Source organism: Aptenodytes forsteri, unplaced genomic scaffold (assembly GCF_000699145.1).
Source record: "Aptenodytes forsteri isolate BGI_AS27 unplaced genomic scaffold, ASM69914v1 Scaffold340, whole genome shotgun sequence".
Lineage (NCBI taxonomy): Eukaryota > Metazoa > Chordata > Aves > Sphenisciformes > Spheniscidae > Aptenodytes > Aptenodytes forsteri.
Window position 1 is genome coordinate 690,226 of NW_008795441.1, and position 15,610 is coordinate 705,835.

Below are 15,610 nucleotides of genomic sequence, written 5' to 3' on the forward strand. Positions count from 1 at the left end.
GAATTTGCTGCAGTAAGCCATAATAATTTCTTTTACTTTTAGAAAGAAATTTTATGTTCTCCTCGTATTACCGAACACAAGGAAAGTCTACACCATTAGCTCTAACAGTGCTGGGCTGCTGTTGCAAAAAAAACAACCAAACAACAAAACCAAAAACATTTAATGCAAATGTTAAGACAACTTAAGAGGTAGTGCTGAAAACTTGAGACCGTCTTCCATTAGTTTGTGAGCTGCAAAGAAGCTTACCCTGCTTTTACTGAATTTTCTTTTTTGTTATTAGCACATTTGTTTGTAAGAGGTTATTAAAATAATAAAATATACCCACAATTCATTTAACACACTGTCAAACTCACCAACTATTTAAGTCCCGTCATTACATAGCTGGAGATATCAATTTTAGGATTCCCACTGACTTTAGGAGACAAAAGTTTGAGAAAATATTCTTATGATTAAAACCACAGAATATGAAATATAATATTGTAAGACTTCAGAAAAGAATAATTGGATTTACAGTTGAAGTAAAATCATTTTTTGGCTCTTAGTGGCTTCAGAGAACAATTACAATATACTCTGTGACTGGAATTTCAAGTGCAGTTAACAGTAAATGATCTGGTCAATGATCAGTCCTACCCAAAAATCGAAGTCTATACACACTACTTGCAATAAATAAGTTTTGGGGTTTGATTTTTTTTTTTTAAAGAATAACAGTTCTCTACTCCTATTGACTAACTTTTGTGGCAGTGTTCCTCAGGTTTTTAATAATATATCTTCAAGAACTCCTTCCTGCCATCAAACCACACCTTCAGTTTTTTCTGCCTTGCATGCATTATGAAGAAAATTTCTTTTAAATTACATCTGTAAATTATTGTATAAGTTTACCACAATATAGCATTTATATATACAGAATTAGAGGAAAACCCCATAATCTTATGGGGAGCATCATTCATGTTCAGTAGCAATATTTGACCTGAAGCTAACACAGTGACTGCCAGATGTTATTTACACTGGTAGCTCAAATTTCAGTAGGCTAAAATACTGGTGCAGTAATACCGCTGCAAGGAAGCTTGTAGAGCTTTGGTGCATCTTTCTCTTTAGGAGAGAAATTGTGTTTTTATGTCTGAACAACAGCTAGCATTATCTCCTTTCTTTCAGTTCTATAACAAAGCTGACACATCTTTCAGTGGAACTGACCTCTCCCAATTCACAATGCAGAATTTTTGAGAGGGGAGACAGAAAAATGTTACAGAACCTAACACAGGGATTGTGGAATCAAATCCCTACACAGAATTTTTCTCCAGCCCAAAGAGTTCAGAGAAACTACGTGCGTAGTTGTTCCCAGTCCATCCTACAGGGACTCAAATGTCAGCAATTCCAGATGGTCAGAGAATGATACCCACAAAACCACTACTAGTTGTTAAAAAGAAATCCTTCATCCAGCAAATAAAGACCTGGCACAGAATGCCAATCAAGAACATGCTATGTAGAGAAAACACTGTGCATTTCTTTCACTACAAGCATTTACAGCATTGCTATGTCGACCATATTTCATGGGCTTCCCACTTAACGCAGTGCAGAGGTGGCAATTTTTTCAGAAACAGAGGCGGCAATTTTTATCACGCTACTTTAACTGCACAGAAAAAGAGCAGAGGAAGAATACCAAGAAAATGCTGCTAAACTGTATTTCTTACTCTCTTTATGCTGTGATAGGTCTGAAAGCAAATGACATTTATGTAACCTTGTTTTTTTCATGCAAGGTGTTAAGGTTCAGAGATAAGTGCACCATTGTTATAGTTGTGTGTCAAAGTTAAATTTAAGTCAGAGTTTTAAACTTTTCAAACGCATCTGAAATGGCTGAAGATATCCGAACATAAGCTTCCAATACCTATTGAATTTTACAGTAGTTTGATGATAAGTATTTGTACAGCAGAAGAGTTTCCCCAATCACTTTTTCAGACTATTCTTCATGCCTTACAAATTTTGTTATTCATTTTTGAAGAAACAATTATACTTCACCTTGTCTTTGTGACATTATGTATTCCATTAATGATACCCTGAATGTCTGGTATGGAGGTTCATTATATGCCCATCAGGCAAGGTCTGACTTCTGTTGCAGTCTGGATTGCTGAGCATTTTTGAGCAGGAGACTGGAAACTGACACTAGTTGAATTAATAATGTATGTTATTAACATATTAAAAGATCTAAACAGCTTAACAAATTCATTTTACAGTGCTTTATGTCATGACAGTCGGTGCTGCAGCCATGATTCTTTCAAGCCAGCTATATGTTTAGTTGCCAGGAGGAAACAGGAGTTTTGGCAAAAGAACAACCACCAGTTAGCATACCAGCACACAAAAAAAAACCCAGTCTGGGTTCCAACTAAAATATTCAGCTACAGCACTTTATCTGATAACCAGTTTAGAAAAAGGTATTTTGGACTATCTTTAGGTTTCAAAACAAATATAGTCTATTAAAATCAACTGAATAAACCACACTACAGAACTATTGTTTCCAAGATCTCCAGACACCCATTTGCCAGGTTATCCTTGCTTCATGTAGTCAAGGTTACCTTCTTAACACCAGGGGGTTGGTAAGAGCCTTGAAAAAGAAAACAGCATTTTTTGGAACTTAATTTTGCAACAAGGGACAGATTCTCACAGGACACACGGGGCTCCAAAGGCAGCTAAACAAGATGCTAATTAGATGGCTGACATACACATTAGAAAGGAAAAAAAATCATTGAAAAGTTCTGTTTTTCATACTGAAAATTCAATTCATCCGTACAATGAAAGATATGTTCATAAACTGATTTCTGCAGTAAACTTCACCAAAATCTGATGCGATAAACAATTGAGCAAAATAAAACGACGACTGTTCAGAGCAATTCCTTACTTTCATGCTGTTTCTAATCACAAAAGTCTCCAACTTCAAACACAAAAGGACTGTAATGAACAAAAAACAGCACTTCATGTACGGAGACCAGAATTTCATGGTCACTTTAACTGCATCTGCTTACATCAGCAATAAACTATTTAAGCAGAATGTTCACTTACAAAACTGAAGAACTTGAAGAAGAATCAAGATATTTGCCATTACATAGCACATAAGAACTTACAGCTTCGCAGACATGCTCTTGATTTCAACACGAGTTTTACTTGCAGAAAAGTGGAAGATAATGACTTTGTTGATAGAAGCACAGTTTATATGCATTACACAAAAACGTACTTGAGTCAAAGGATTCCTTAATAGAAGGTCAAAAACATTTTACAAAGTTATTAATTATGCACTCATTTTTAAAGGTAACTTCACCAGCTGAACTCTAATTTATAAACTTTAACAGAAGTTTGACAGTCAGTACTGTTTGCACTTTGATACTTACTGAGAGATGCACCACACCAGAAGAACACCTTTTACTCTTGTCCAAACAATTAAAAAAAAGGTATTACCACAAAAGCCATGAAGTTGCCCGGGGACTGATGTTTTTACTAGAGATCTAGAATGTTTATTCCAGAGCCTTCTCACCTGCAGTCTGAAATTGAGTAAACCAACTCCTGATTCCAAGTTGTTTGTAAGCCAGTTTATTTTCTTTTCACTCACTTAACAACTGAACAGCTTACTAATTCTAAACATACTTAAGCAGTACATTTTTGCAGACTCATCTGTGGTCTAGTCATCTATAGTCAAATTAAAGAAAACTGATGCAAGTCTTGTATTTTTACACATGTACTCAGACTATCAGAAAAAAGGCAATTATGTTCATACAAAATGGATATTGTGGTATATTCTGCTAAAATATCACTTGGTCAATTTATCCATCTCAAAATGGAGATGAGTGAATACTGGAAAGATTTTAAACAAAGTTTAAGAACTATTTCATTGAAGCAATATTTAGAAGTCTGAATTACTCCCAAATTAAGATATTTAGTAAACTCATCTTTGTCCTTTCTTATTAGGAAAACACTTCAACTAAGAGACATTTGAGCACTGCTATTTTCTCACAGTACTGTTTATGCACTCCCTAACTAAAGTATAATTAAGATACCATATTCCATTCAGTATCAGTTAAACCTCTCATTAAAGTTCTGAAGAACTGCCACATGGTGGAGGCAGATGCCTACAACTTGAAATGAGGCAGACATGATGTACTCTATTTCATCTTCATTTAATGATTGTGTACATGGATTACCCAAATAAACATCACTCACTTTGAAAGTTACTAAAAGCTAAATTGAGGAGGGGTGAGAGGGAAAAAGGAGGACAAAAATAAACACTATCTCCAAGTTATAGAAGTCTTTACCATAAAAAAAGTTAAAATTGTAGTGAAATTACCATTGAAACAATACAACAAATCCTTCTAGAATTTAAAACTGTGCAGATCCTAAGAGAAGTGAATTAGATCCCCGAGTCACATACTTGTGATGAAGGCAGACAACAGAAAATAAGTATTCATGAATTTTATTTTAAACTAAAGCCATAATTCTATGGAAAATGTAGTCCGCAGTCTTACAAGAAACCCCATACTACTGAAACCAGAACTGAGTTTCATGAGTATTCACTAGCTTAAGTCTGTAACATTGGTTTTAATGTAAATCACATCTAGCTACAGCTAGAAGAGAATGCTTCCTTATTGCAAAGTAGCAGGTACATAGTTAACAAACAGGAAGAACTGGATTTTTAAATGCAATGCTACGTTAACAACAGTAGCTAGCCTTGAAAAGGTTTACTTGAAGACCTTCCAAGTGTTTCAGAGATTCTTCACACATGTACTTCTCAATATCCTCTGCCCTTTCACACATGGCCCCTGTACACTCATACAGTAACGGTATTATCAGGAACACATTGCGACAAAGCTGTGCAGTGGTTTGTGCAGTGTGGGACTGTAACGTTCTCATACTTCATAAGCCCAAATCATTGATACCAGGGTTTAACTAGGGCTCGACACTAAGACAACATATTCAGTCTTACCAGCAGTCTGTACCACCAGAAGCCATATGAAGATAATTTCTTAATGATACTGTCCAGAAGTACAGATTTCTATGTCCTAAACTTTCTTCTCCTCCTATTTACTACCTCCAGAGGAAAGGAAACAACATCCGCTACTCCCAAGTGCTTTTAGTCTACAGAAAGCTGCAACGACCTATTAGTAAAATCATTCCTAAAACTATGAGAAACAAGAGACTAAGGTAAACAACTGGGGGAAAAAAAACCAACTTAGCACAGTTTTAAGTCTGGTACTTATTGGTAAAATAGGTCAGCCAAACTACTGACTTTGGCTCCAACTCCTTCCTTATGTATTTAGCTTCAGACTTACTTGATCCGAGTTCAATCTTATTCTTCATCACTTCACTAAACCCTATACACATCATTACAAGTCTGAAGTGTACCAGAAGTGTATTTTGCAAAGCAACTAGCAAACTAAGAATTTAGCTGAACTACTTATTTTCTTTCTGAAGTCACCTGCATGACAAATATTTTTCACCAAGAAAAAGCCAGATGTATTCTGAGAAAACACGTTCAGATATTAATTAGGTTTGAGCAGCTCCCTTTGATCAAAAGCAAATGGATGAGTAGCAATCAATATTCCAAAAGCATCAGCCAGCAAATACAGTAAAACGCATCTCAAAAATCTCTGAACCTGCCTGCATGTAGGTTACTTCTAAAGCATACAATGAAGCACAAAGTGCCCTGAGGTAGAAACCTGACTTCTCACTAAGTGCTTTGGGGATTTTACTCAGGACTATCTCTAGCTTAATCCTGTAAACTGGATGCCCATTAGCATCTGAGGGACATTAGGCATGCTCCTAGATTAATCTTTCAATCTAATTTCATCAGAGAAGTGCAGTTGAAGAACTCAGACCGCACCGCAGTGTGAAGCAAAGCATGGGAATGGGTATGACTGGATATTCACCTAACCAACACACTATTGACCCACACTAACACAGCCACAAAATCAAAAAAGTTGCATGTAGTTTCCCAAGTATTGGAGAAAAAAAACTGCTCTCTTCCCAGATGAAAGAGACTTTATCTTGAAGACTATAAGCTTACATGACACGATTACTTGAGAGGCTCACCTCCAGAAGAAAACTTCAAGGGGGGAAGTTCAATTTAAAAACAAAAATCATCATTCAGCCAATACCTTAGAGAAAATTTCTTAGAAGAGTCTTGAAATGAAAGCAGCTCCGGTCACTGACACTTGGCATTTTTCTATTCAGCTATTTCAACTCAACATTTTATAGCTTAGAATGCTACAGTTTCTTACCTGTTAAGTGCACACTGCTATAAAATACCCATGGAGACAACATTTAAACATTAGCTAGTTTTAACACTGATTGGTACTACTTCAGTAAAAATCAGCAGCATCTGCTCTGCTGATAACACTTTAATAAACGTTAGGCAGCATCATACTTAATAGTTAAGAGTACTGCAAAGAGTTTTTCCTAACAGAACTCATACTTGTTTAAAAAAACAACCCAAGAAAAACTTGACTTTATTTAGCTTTATTAATAAAACAAAGAGTTAAAAGGTTGCTATGATATTTAGAACATGATGCCAGAGATAATAAAACAGCAATGAATCCTAATAAAAAAAATTAAAATCACATATACCAAGAACAGTCCCTGTCCTTGGGAGCCAGCTGCGCATAGTGTTCTTCCTGCAAGTAGCTCATCATCTTTCCAGAAAAAAAACCCAAACAATAAAATTAAAGGCATCAGTAAATAAAGCTGCCATTTTAAATATCTCCAACTTACTGGGAAGTAATTCACAGAAAGTAATTACAGTGGATAAGTCAGTGCTGATATTTTTTCTACAATCATGCAATCAGAGCACAAATGGGAAAAAAGCACTTATATTTACACTTACTCAGTTTTTAAAACCATGTGTACATTGCCATCATTTAAAGTGCAAGCTACATGTCTGCTGAATTAACTGAAGGCATAACAGGTGAGATGCAAGTTAAAATACTGCCACCAGTAGTTATACAACTAACCACAGATGCCAGTAGCATATTTCAAACCCTGACCAACTTAGTGTGTTACTTCTTATGTATTACCAGCCGAACACATATTCCATCGCTTTAGATACAATACTTTCATCTTTCCTAGGAGTTTGTCTGTCAGAAACCACCTAGAAGGCGGGGGGAAAGAGGAAGAGAGAAAATAAAGAGAATCAGTCAACATATGGTTAATTCTTTTTAAACTAACCAGGTTTTTTTTCTTTTCTTTTCCTAAGTGCTACTATATTTTGACAAAATGTTTGAGAGATTTTCAAAACAAGGCCTTAACATCTGGAAAAGTGACAAGTCATTAATTTATTATTTTTTATTATTATTATTTTAGAGACTGAACAGACTGAGTTTGTACTTGAACCACATCTTTAAGGAAATGACAGGAGAAGATAAAGGCTAAGGTCACACTGAAGTTAATGTGTACAGCCTCATACAACTAAGGGGAGATAGCACAAAAACACGTGCTTCTGTTTCCCTTAAAATACCTGATAGTCACTAGTGGAAGCTTTATATGCTGTTGCAAGAGGTCTCATTGTAGAAATCCTTGTAGTATTATTTGCAGGTTGTACTGGTGTGCCAACGGATTTTGTAGGTGGAGTGAAAACTGAAGACATTGAGGATGTAGAGCTTCTTTCAAAGTTTTCCATCACACTCTTAAAAAGAGGGTTAATATAATGTAAACAAATACTAAAAAGCAGTATTTCAACCTTTATTATCTAGAATTACCTAGAATTGTTTGATAAAATATGTTCACATCTCAAAGTAAGCAAAGACCACAGGTAAATTGCCTGTCAGTACAGAGCACTCAAGTACACACCACCACCAAGCATTTTCCTCACTGCAATCATTTATATGTTGGGTTATGCCATTGCAAAGTAGTGGAAGCTTGTAATTTGTTCACTGTATGTACTAAATGTCAGCCAAGTTTGAAACAGTATAGAGAAAATAAATTGTTAAGACTTGCAACAAAAACTTCAAGCAGTAACTTTTTTCAAGCCTGGTTGAACTAAGTAGCATAACATGCTCTTTCTAAATACTTCTAAAATATTTTACTTGATCCATACAGGACAGTCTCCAAGCCTTTACCAACTTGCAGCTTTTTGCTCAGATTTAACTTGCCAAGGAGTTTCACTCAGTCCCCTTAGCAAATGCTAGAAAAGGAGTCAGAAGGCTCCATTTTGTAAGCTTATGTTTAGAAAGGAATGCATGTGGAATGGAAGAGGCAGCAAGTGACTTGATGGGAACCATGAGTTCCACAAGAACCCACAGAAAGCAAGATGGGAAATGATAACCAGCCTGGGGAGACCCAAATAGCTGCATTTAGACTCAGCGGAGTACAGCATTCAACCAGCCTAAAGACAGCAGAAATTCAGAAGCACATCTGGCCAGAGACAGCTATCCAAAATACAGGATAGGATTGGTACGCAGTGTGGGTGGCAGCTGACTCTGCTCAGCACACGGGGAACCCATGGAACTAACTGCTACTTTTAAATCAGAAGCCTAAGCACTGATGTCAAATCCATCATATCTAGTTTTCAATTGCAAGGAAGAGTTTTACAGGCGAATGCCAAACCCTCAATGGATTAGTCTCCAGAAATCTCTCTTGCCTCCAGAAATACAGGTTAATGATTATGGGTTTATTTATGGATATTTGAAAGCGGACACTATCCACAAAAGACATAATCAGAATTCAAAAGCAACAAAGATCAGATGCCTGACAATTAAGTGTCTTAGATCATTACTTCTAGAGTTTCAGCTTACAGGCAATTCAGTCACTGATAAAAACTGGACACCAAAATAGTAAATAAGGTAAGAAGAGACTGGAAGTCCTACCATCAGCAGCCCACAGAGGAAAGGGGCACTGAAGTACATTTGTTTCTGAATTTTAATCAGTATAAGAAACGTTTCGCACTGATAAAAATTGAAGTAATTGCAAGCTCAGTTTCTAGGGCTGCCTTCTCAGAATGGTTTACATTTGAAAGCTTATTTTACTCTTTAGCATCACTTATCCTTAGAGGACACAAAAAAAATAATCTGTGAACTACAAAAGAATGACTGTCATTTGCTTAAGCTAAGGTACAGTACCCAACGCAAAGTGCTGCAAGAATTAACGGTCAGGGCATTGTCAATGCCTAGAAACTAATAACTCATGCTAAAATTAGACTGAAGTACAGCCATGCCTACCCCAACCACTACTTACAAGAAAGGGACATGTTTTTGTGGGGGTGGGGGCAGGTGGGAGAATAGGATCAGGACTGTCTTGCTAACAAATTTTCAGTCCGATGTACTAAGATAAACTGACAAGCCAGAATCAGATAAATACTCACATAAAAGAGAGGGACAATTAGGAGCCATAACAGTCTTAATCTGCCATCACGTATCTATTGCAGCCCCTAAATGCCACAAATTCCAGTCTGGGAAACTCTTATCTCAATTGCCTCTTATGTTATGGTTTCACTTCACATCTTGTACAGCAATATAATTCTGTGCATTGTAACATCCAAGGAGCACAGAGATTTCCCATAAAGATCCTTCTCAGGAAATTTTGTCAAATACTTAGGAAAAACTCGTGTAAGATATAATAGACTATACCAATATAACTGAACTACCTATGCTTGCAATTCAAAAAGAAAAAAATCAAAGAGGTCAGGGAAAATAAAGAGGAAGCCCAAAAGCAGAGTGCCTTATATTTAAATAAAAGCAGCTGTTAACTTACTTTATCTATACATGGCTTGACACCAATCATGATAGATTCACCAAAAATTCTTCCGTCTTTGCTTAAGGCTTTCCGGGCTTGAAGCTTAGACTGATATCGAATATGCATCCAGTTTCCTGTGTTGGACATCTGTATGAGATTAAGTGAAAATTGTGAAATTTAGCCTTTTAAAGAATGAGCCAGAATGTTTTCCGAACTAAGTCTCAAACTAAGACATACCACATGCTTTAATATGTTTCCATACTGAGCAAACTGTAGAAGAATATATGAAGCTGATGCCTGAGGAAATCTGAAAGACAGAAAAAATACTCAAAAAATTATAACGAGTAGTTTAAGAATTCTGTTGTTAAAATACAACCCTATGAATGGCTTTTAGAAATCCAAAAGAGACCAGTGTGTTAATGCCATTTTAGAAGCAGTGACTTGAGGAATATTACCGTCTAGGCATTTCTACTTCACCACACCCCTCAACGGTAGAAGGCTGCCTTTTTAACTTGAGAAAATTGACATGTAGCTTAAGTTAAGATGCTTCACTAAAATATACGCATTTGCTGGCTTTAACCACAGTTGTATTTCCTCCAGAACCCAGGAATGCCAGACAACACCAGCATCCAGGTACTTCTTTCCATATGCTGCAAAGACTTCACCCATGGTTTTTCTAATACTTTGGAAATCAACTTACCCAAATACAGTTACCCATGTGTCATCAAGTTGATCTTCTGAAGTCAGGGAATCACCCTGAGTATAAAAAGGATCTAGCTGAGCAGGAGACAGAGTAGTCTTCCTAGGCTGCCCAATACTTGCAGGACTGAACATACTTGAAGCTGTTAAATTGAAATGGCATTGTTTGACAAATTACTTTTGCAAGACAGATAAGCTTAAGAGCCTATAGTAAAAGAATAAATTCAGTATCAAGCATTTCACTTGTATATGGAAGTTTGATGGAGATTTATTTGCAGACACAGACAAACAGTAAGTCAATTCAAACTTCACGTCTGCAAGCATGCTAGTAAGTTTTATGACTAGCAACCTAGCTTTCTCCCTGACCTCTAAACACCAGCAGCTTAATACAGAAGCCAAATAGGAACAAGACAGCAGAATTAAGCTTAGCAAGAAGCCACGGGTTCATACACAAGATAGGAAACCTTATGAAGATGGAAGGTGACCCACCAGTCTCAGCTGCTTCACTCAAGTACAACCACCAGTGTGCTCAGTTCAACAAGTTTTGAATAAGGAATGACTAAAGTTGATTGAAATTCAGTCAGTCTCAGAGTGGAAAAGTATTTCCTACTCACATCCACACACCTTTTGAAAAGCTAGTAAATAAAGATGCAACTCCTCCACACATTAGCAAGGAGTTGATGTAGCTTGAACAGTGATGATTTGTGTGTATTAAGGAAAGCAGTAAGAAAGTAAATTGTCTATTTTGACAGGACATCTACCTGTTCCAGGAGTTGATGGCATAGTTCCAACCAATGGGCTCTGTGTTAGAGAAAAGCTGGCCTGCATTAAAATACAGAGTAACAAATCATTCTTACAGGTACACTTCTCAGATCCGAAGAGATCATTTTCAGGCAACTTAAGCATCAGGCAAGAATGTTAACTGTTTGCCTTAAGTTACTCCTAACTTTCAAGAGTAAGAACAGACATTTACATGTATATTTAATACAAGATTATTAAAAGTTGTTAATGAAAAGTTATTAGACAATGTTTTTATGTTTTATCACACAGCCCAGCAGATAGCCTGGACATCCAGTAGGCCTCAACTATTACATTCTGGAACTTCCAGCTGATTACTAAGCCTTAGAAGTGAATGCAGTTAACTTTCCTGATCAACGGCTTAAATGCAACTATCAGAGATAGTATGGGAGCGTAGAGCAAACTACAGAAGAGAAGCACAACAAGCAACAGGATTCAGGGTCTGTCTACAATATTTTATCATCTAACAAGAAAGAGCTGCTGGTATGCAAGAAGAAAGCTTATTTAGGCTTAGGGTGAGCTTCAGGTAATAGGAACTGAAAAATCCATTACCTAACACCAATCACATATGCTTTGTGAAACCAAGTAGCTTTAGATATCAATACTCACAAACCTTATAGTTTAACTTTTTCAAAATAGGCATCTCGCTATTGCTGTAGTATAGTAATTCACACATTCACACACATCCTGATGGAAAGGATGCCAGTATCACAAGTTACCAGCATCTGATTTTCACTGTCTAAAAGGCTTAGAAATCATGGGAGCATAACCCCCACTTGTATTCCTCATCACTAGACTTACTTTTCCTCTCAACTACTTAGTGCAACTGCACTGAAGGAAAGCATACTTCGAGTTTTAGCTGCTAGTACTTATTTTCTTTTTGACATAGAAGGATTTCAATATCCAAAACAATTTTGGTGTATTTTTAGCCTGAATCATGGCATTTCTTAAATAGAAGATCAAACAAACTGGAGCACTTGTAGACCTAGCAACATGCATTCTGATAGCTGCTCATTATTTTGTTTTTTAAATATCCAGTCCTTTAAGACAATATTGGATTCTGTCCTTCACAGAGAACTTGAACTTTCAGAATGAACTTTTCAGAAGGCAACACTCAATAAAAAGACTGCTCATTCAGTGAAAGGCCTTCTCCTTGCATCAAAAGAATCATGTTCACTGAAAAAGAACCTGCTAACGCTTGACTGCTCAGTTGAGGTAAGCAGCGGAGCTTATTATTAGAATGACCTTCATAGAAATTTTACTGTTACTCTTTCAAAATTAACCCCACCTCCCTGCCCAAATTTTGATTAGATATTTTACTCAGCACAAAATTCCTTCTATTTCAGTAAGTGCCTCTATTGCCCACTAAAAGAAAAGATAACGCATATTTGGATCCTTCTGGCAATCAGCAGCCCAATAAATTTACAAGAAGGTGAAAAGCTGCAACAAGTCTGCATTTGTCACGTACAAAGCATAGCAGAGGCATGATATGCATTTTTCATTCTCTACAGTATCGAAAATCAGTAACGACAGGAGATAGCTCCACAACTGCAGCTCTCATTTAGACTACACAGGAACAGGCACACCAATCACCCAGATTAAGCAACAGCATGATCTGAAGACTCACCAGTCATTTTGCTACAGCAGTTTATACAACTGAGTTAAAGAATTCACTGAAGCAGTAAGCTACCTCACATCTTCTGCTAAGAATAGGCCAGTACCTAAGCCACTTACTGGTCTTCTTGAGGTTAGAGGTGTTGATCCAAGTCCAGGACTAGATAATTCATCATATATGCTTCTAACTGGTGGAGCACCGCTTTTATCTTTATGCGTAGGAACTACTGGTTGTGGGGGAGATCCTCCTGCAATTAAAAGGAACAAATGAAGAGCATGAGAAAACTTGTAATTTTATTCCACTGCTACTTGTTCTTGAAACGTCAACAGTAAATTCAGCCACGAAAGACTGTTGATTGTTTCACTGGGGGTTTGTTCGCAAAACCATCTGGCCTACCAAACCGTTCAGGTTTGAATGTTCTACATAAGAATATCACCTATGTGTCAGAAATTGCTTCCTTACACAAGTATCATCTAAAACTTTAAGACCTCTTATTAACTCAGTATATGCACTACTTACATGCACTTGCTCTTTTTACGAAGTTCTGAGGAAAACTACACCTTCCTATTTTAAGGCAGGTTAGTAGTGTATTTTAATTGTTTCAGAGACTAACTTCCCTGTAGCAGAGATGCAAAAGTAAGGTTTTTAAGATTTGAGACATTCTACATGCTAAATAACCATACCAAAATGCACACAGACATTGCACATGCTGTCACTCTCCCACTGTCCAAATTCCTTTTTTCCCATTTAATTTCACATTAAATAAAAATGTAAGCTCTTGAGAGCAGGGACTAGCTTGCATTTAGACAGGATGAAATTAAGCCAGCTGCTCTCCCATTTTGTAAACTTTGGGACTTCCAGTATAACAGAGAATTAAACTGACAGAGAACTTGACATATCTCTGAACACTTTGTGTGGGTTCACCCCAGGGGGAAAAAAAAAGTAGTTTGACTTAAGTTTTCACTTGCAAAACATTTGGAAATTAAGCTTTTCCAAAGTACTTTTCAATCCTAAATTCTGAGCTTCAAGACTCCTATCTGAACTGTTTAACACATCCAAGAACTGTTACAGTGTATTATCCTATCAAGGTTTTCAGTTTAAGTGATATACTTAACCACTCATTTTGGGAGGCCTGTGTTAGTATCTTACTGGTTCCTCCTTTTCTAGAATTGACACTCTGAGGCTGTAATAAACCCTTTTAAAAACAATTAGGTGAAATTCACATTTCATAAATGTTTTCCTAAGAGGCTTGTATGTATGGAGGAGAGGGGGGATGGACAAGAGCAAGAAGCAGGAGACCACCAGACCACCAGTCATCGAACATCTCAAGTTGGAAGGGACCCATAAGGATCATCGAGTCCAATTCTGCTTGAAATTGAAAGAAAAGAATATCTAAAATTATCTTGCAGTACTTTAATCCTCCATTTCTCCTTCAAAACAACTAGCACACTAACACCATATTTAGATTACACCAACTGATTTAATACAAAAGCCAAGATCACTCATGACATGAAATAAATCAATGAAGCTATTAACTATTTACTCATACTTCTCAGAGAAGAAAACAGACATATAATACCACCATCTTAGAAACATGGGTAAGGACTTTTTCTAGTCAGATCAATTAGGTGGCTGGAAAGAGATGAGCATCTACTCCAGCCCAATTACAGCAGACATCAAGACTGTAAATACAACCACTACATAATAATTAAGAAGTATTCTTTAGTTTTTCCTCCATCCAGTTTTTAGAAGTCTGACAATCTGTAAGTGACTTTTTGGAATTTCATTGCAAAGAAGTCAGCAGGTTGCACAAGCTGCATTTAAGTTTGCCAGCAGACATCTCTGTTTTAAACAAAGAGAAAACACTGAAGGCTGTATGTCCAACTGACTTGTAAAGAGCTGTATAAATTGATTTTATATTAGGAGAGGTTCATATTACCTTCCTTGTGAAAGCAACCTTTCCTGGTACCAAAACTGCCATGTTTAAAACATTTATTAAACTTAAGTCTACTTCGAAGAATTTAGCCAAACTCCATTGAATACACTGGAGTTCACTGTTTATTCAATGACTTGAGTTCATTTATAGCAAGTTATAAAACTACAGGAATTCAAGTCTGCAACAGTCATGTAGAGCAATAAGACAAACCGAAGTTTTACTTTCAGGACAATTTTTCCCGCATTGAACCAGTTCTGACCTGCAAGTAGCGGAGACCTCATTTCCATTACACCAACTGAAGGGCCGCTTAAAGCACGTGGTTGTGGAGTCACTGGCGCAGGTAAATCACCCATCAAGAATCCAGGAAGAAACTGAGCACTAGCTCCTGGTTTTGGAGATGTCGGGGAGCCAAGAGTCATTGGCTCAGCTCCTGTGTTAATGAAAACAAAATTTAAAAACATGGAAGGAGCCAAGCAATCTAGCCTTTTACATTGCCTAAATAGCGGTTCTATTAAAGAAACGTAAAACAATATACAGTAAGTGACTAAGTTCTAATCATTTATTTTCCAAGTAAGCAAAGTTTATCACAATCTTGCATTTTTTGCAACTACAAGAACTGCCAAGCTGAGACTTCATTCTTAAAATATACTACTTTGGTTACGGATAGATTTCTTGTTTTGAGGGCAATATGGTTTTGGGGTTGTTTTAAAGCTGCTTCTTATGTAAAAGCAATCATGCTAAGGCTGGATTCTCCTCCCCTGCCGGTCGGTTCCGCGCCCCAGCCCGGAGAACGTGCTCCGACATAGCATCGCGGGCCCACGCCAGCCACATCGCGGCTTCCCCGCGGCCCTGCCGCCCCA

At 37.0% G+C, this 15,610-nt stretch overlaps 1 protein-coding gene across 1 annotated transcript; it reads right to left on the reverse strand.

Moving 5' to 3' along the window:
* Positions 1-6,481: 6,481 nt before the first annotated feature.
* Positions 6,482-15,179, reverse strand: NUP35 (nucleoporin 35). The gene is made up of 8 exons (XM_009281066.1): positions 15,010-15,179; positions 12,934-13,061; positions 11,163-11,223; positions 10,403-10,544; positions 9,940-10,009; positions 9,721-9,849; positions 7,490-7,657; positions 6,482-7,123 (listed from the first exon to the last, which is right to left on the reverse strand). Exons 1-8 carry the CDS (start codon positions 15,167-15,169, stop codon positions 7,046-7,048), a joined length of 936 nt encoding a protein of 311 aa, XP_009279341.1. The 5' UTR covers positions 15,170-15,179; the 3' UTR covers positions 6,482-7,045.
* Positions 15,180-15,610: the final 431 nt, after the last annotated feature.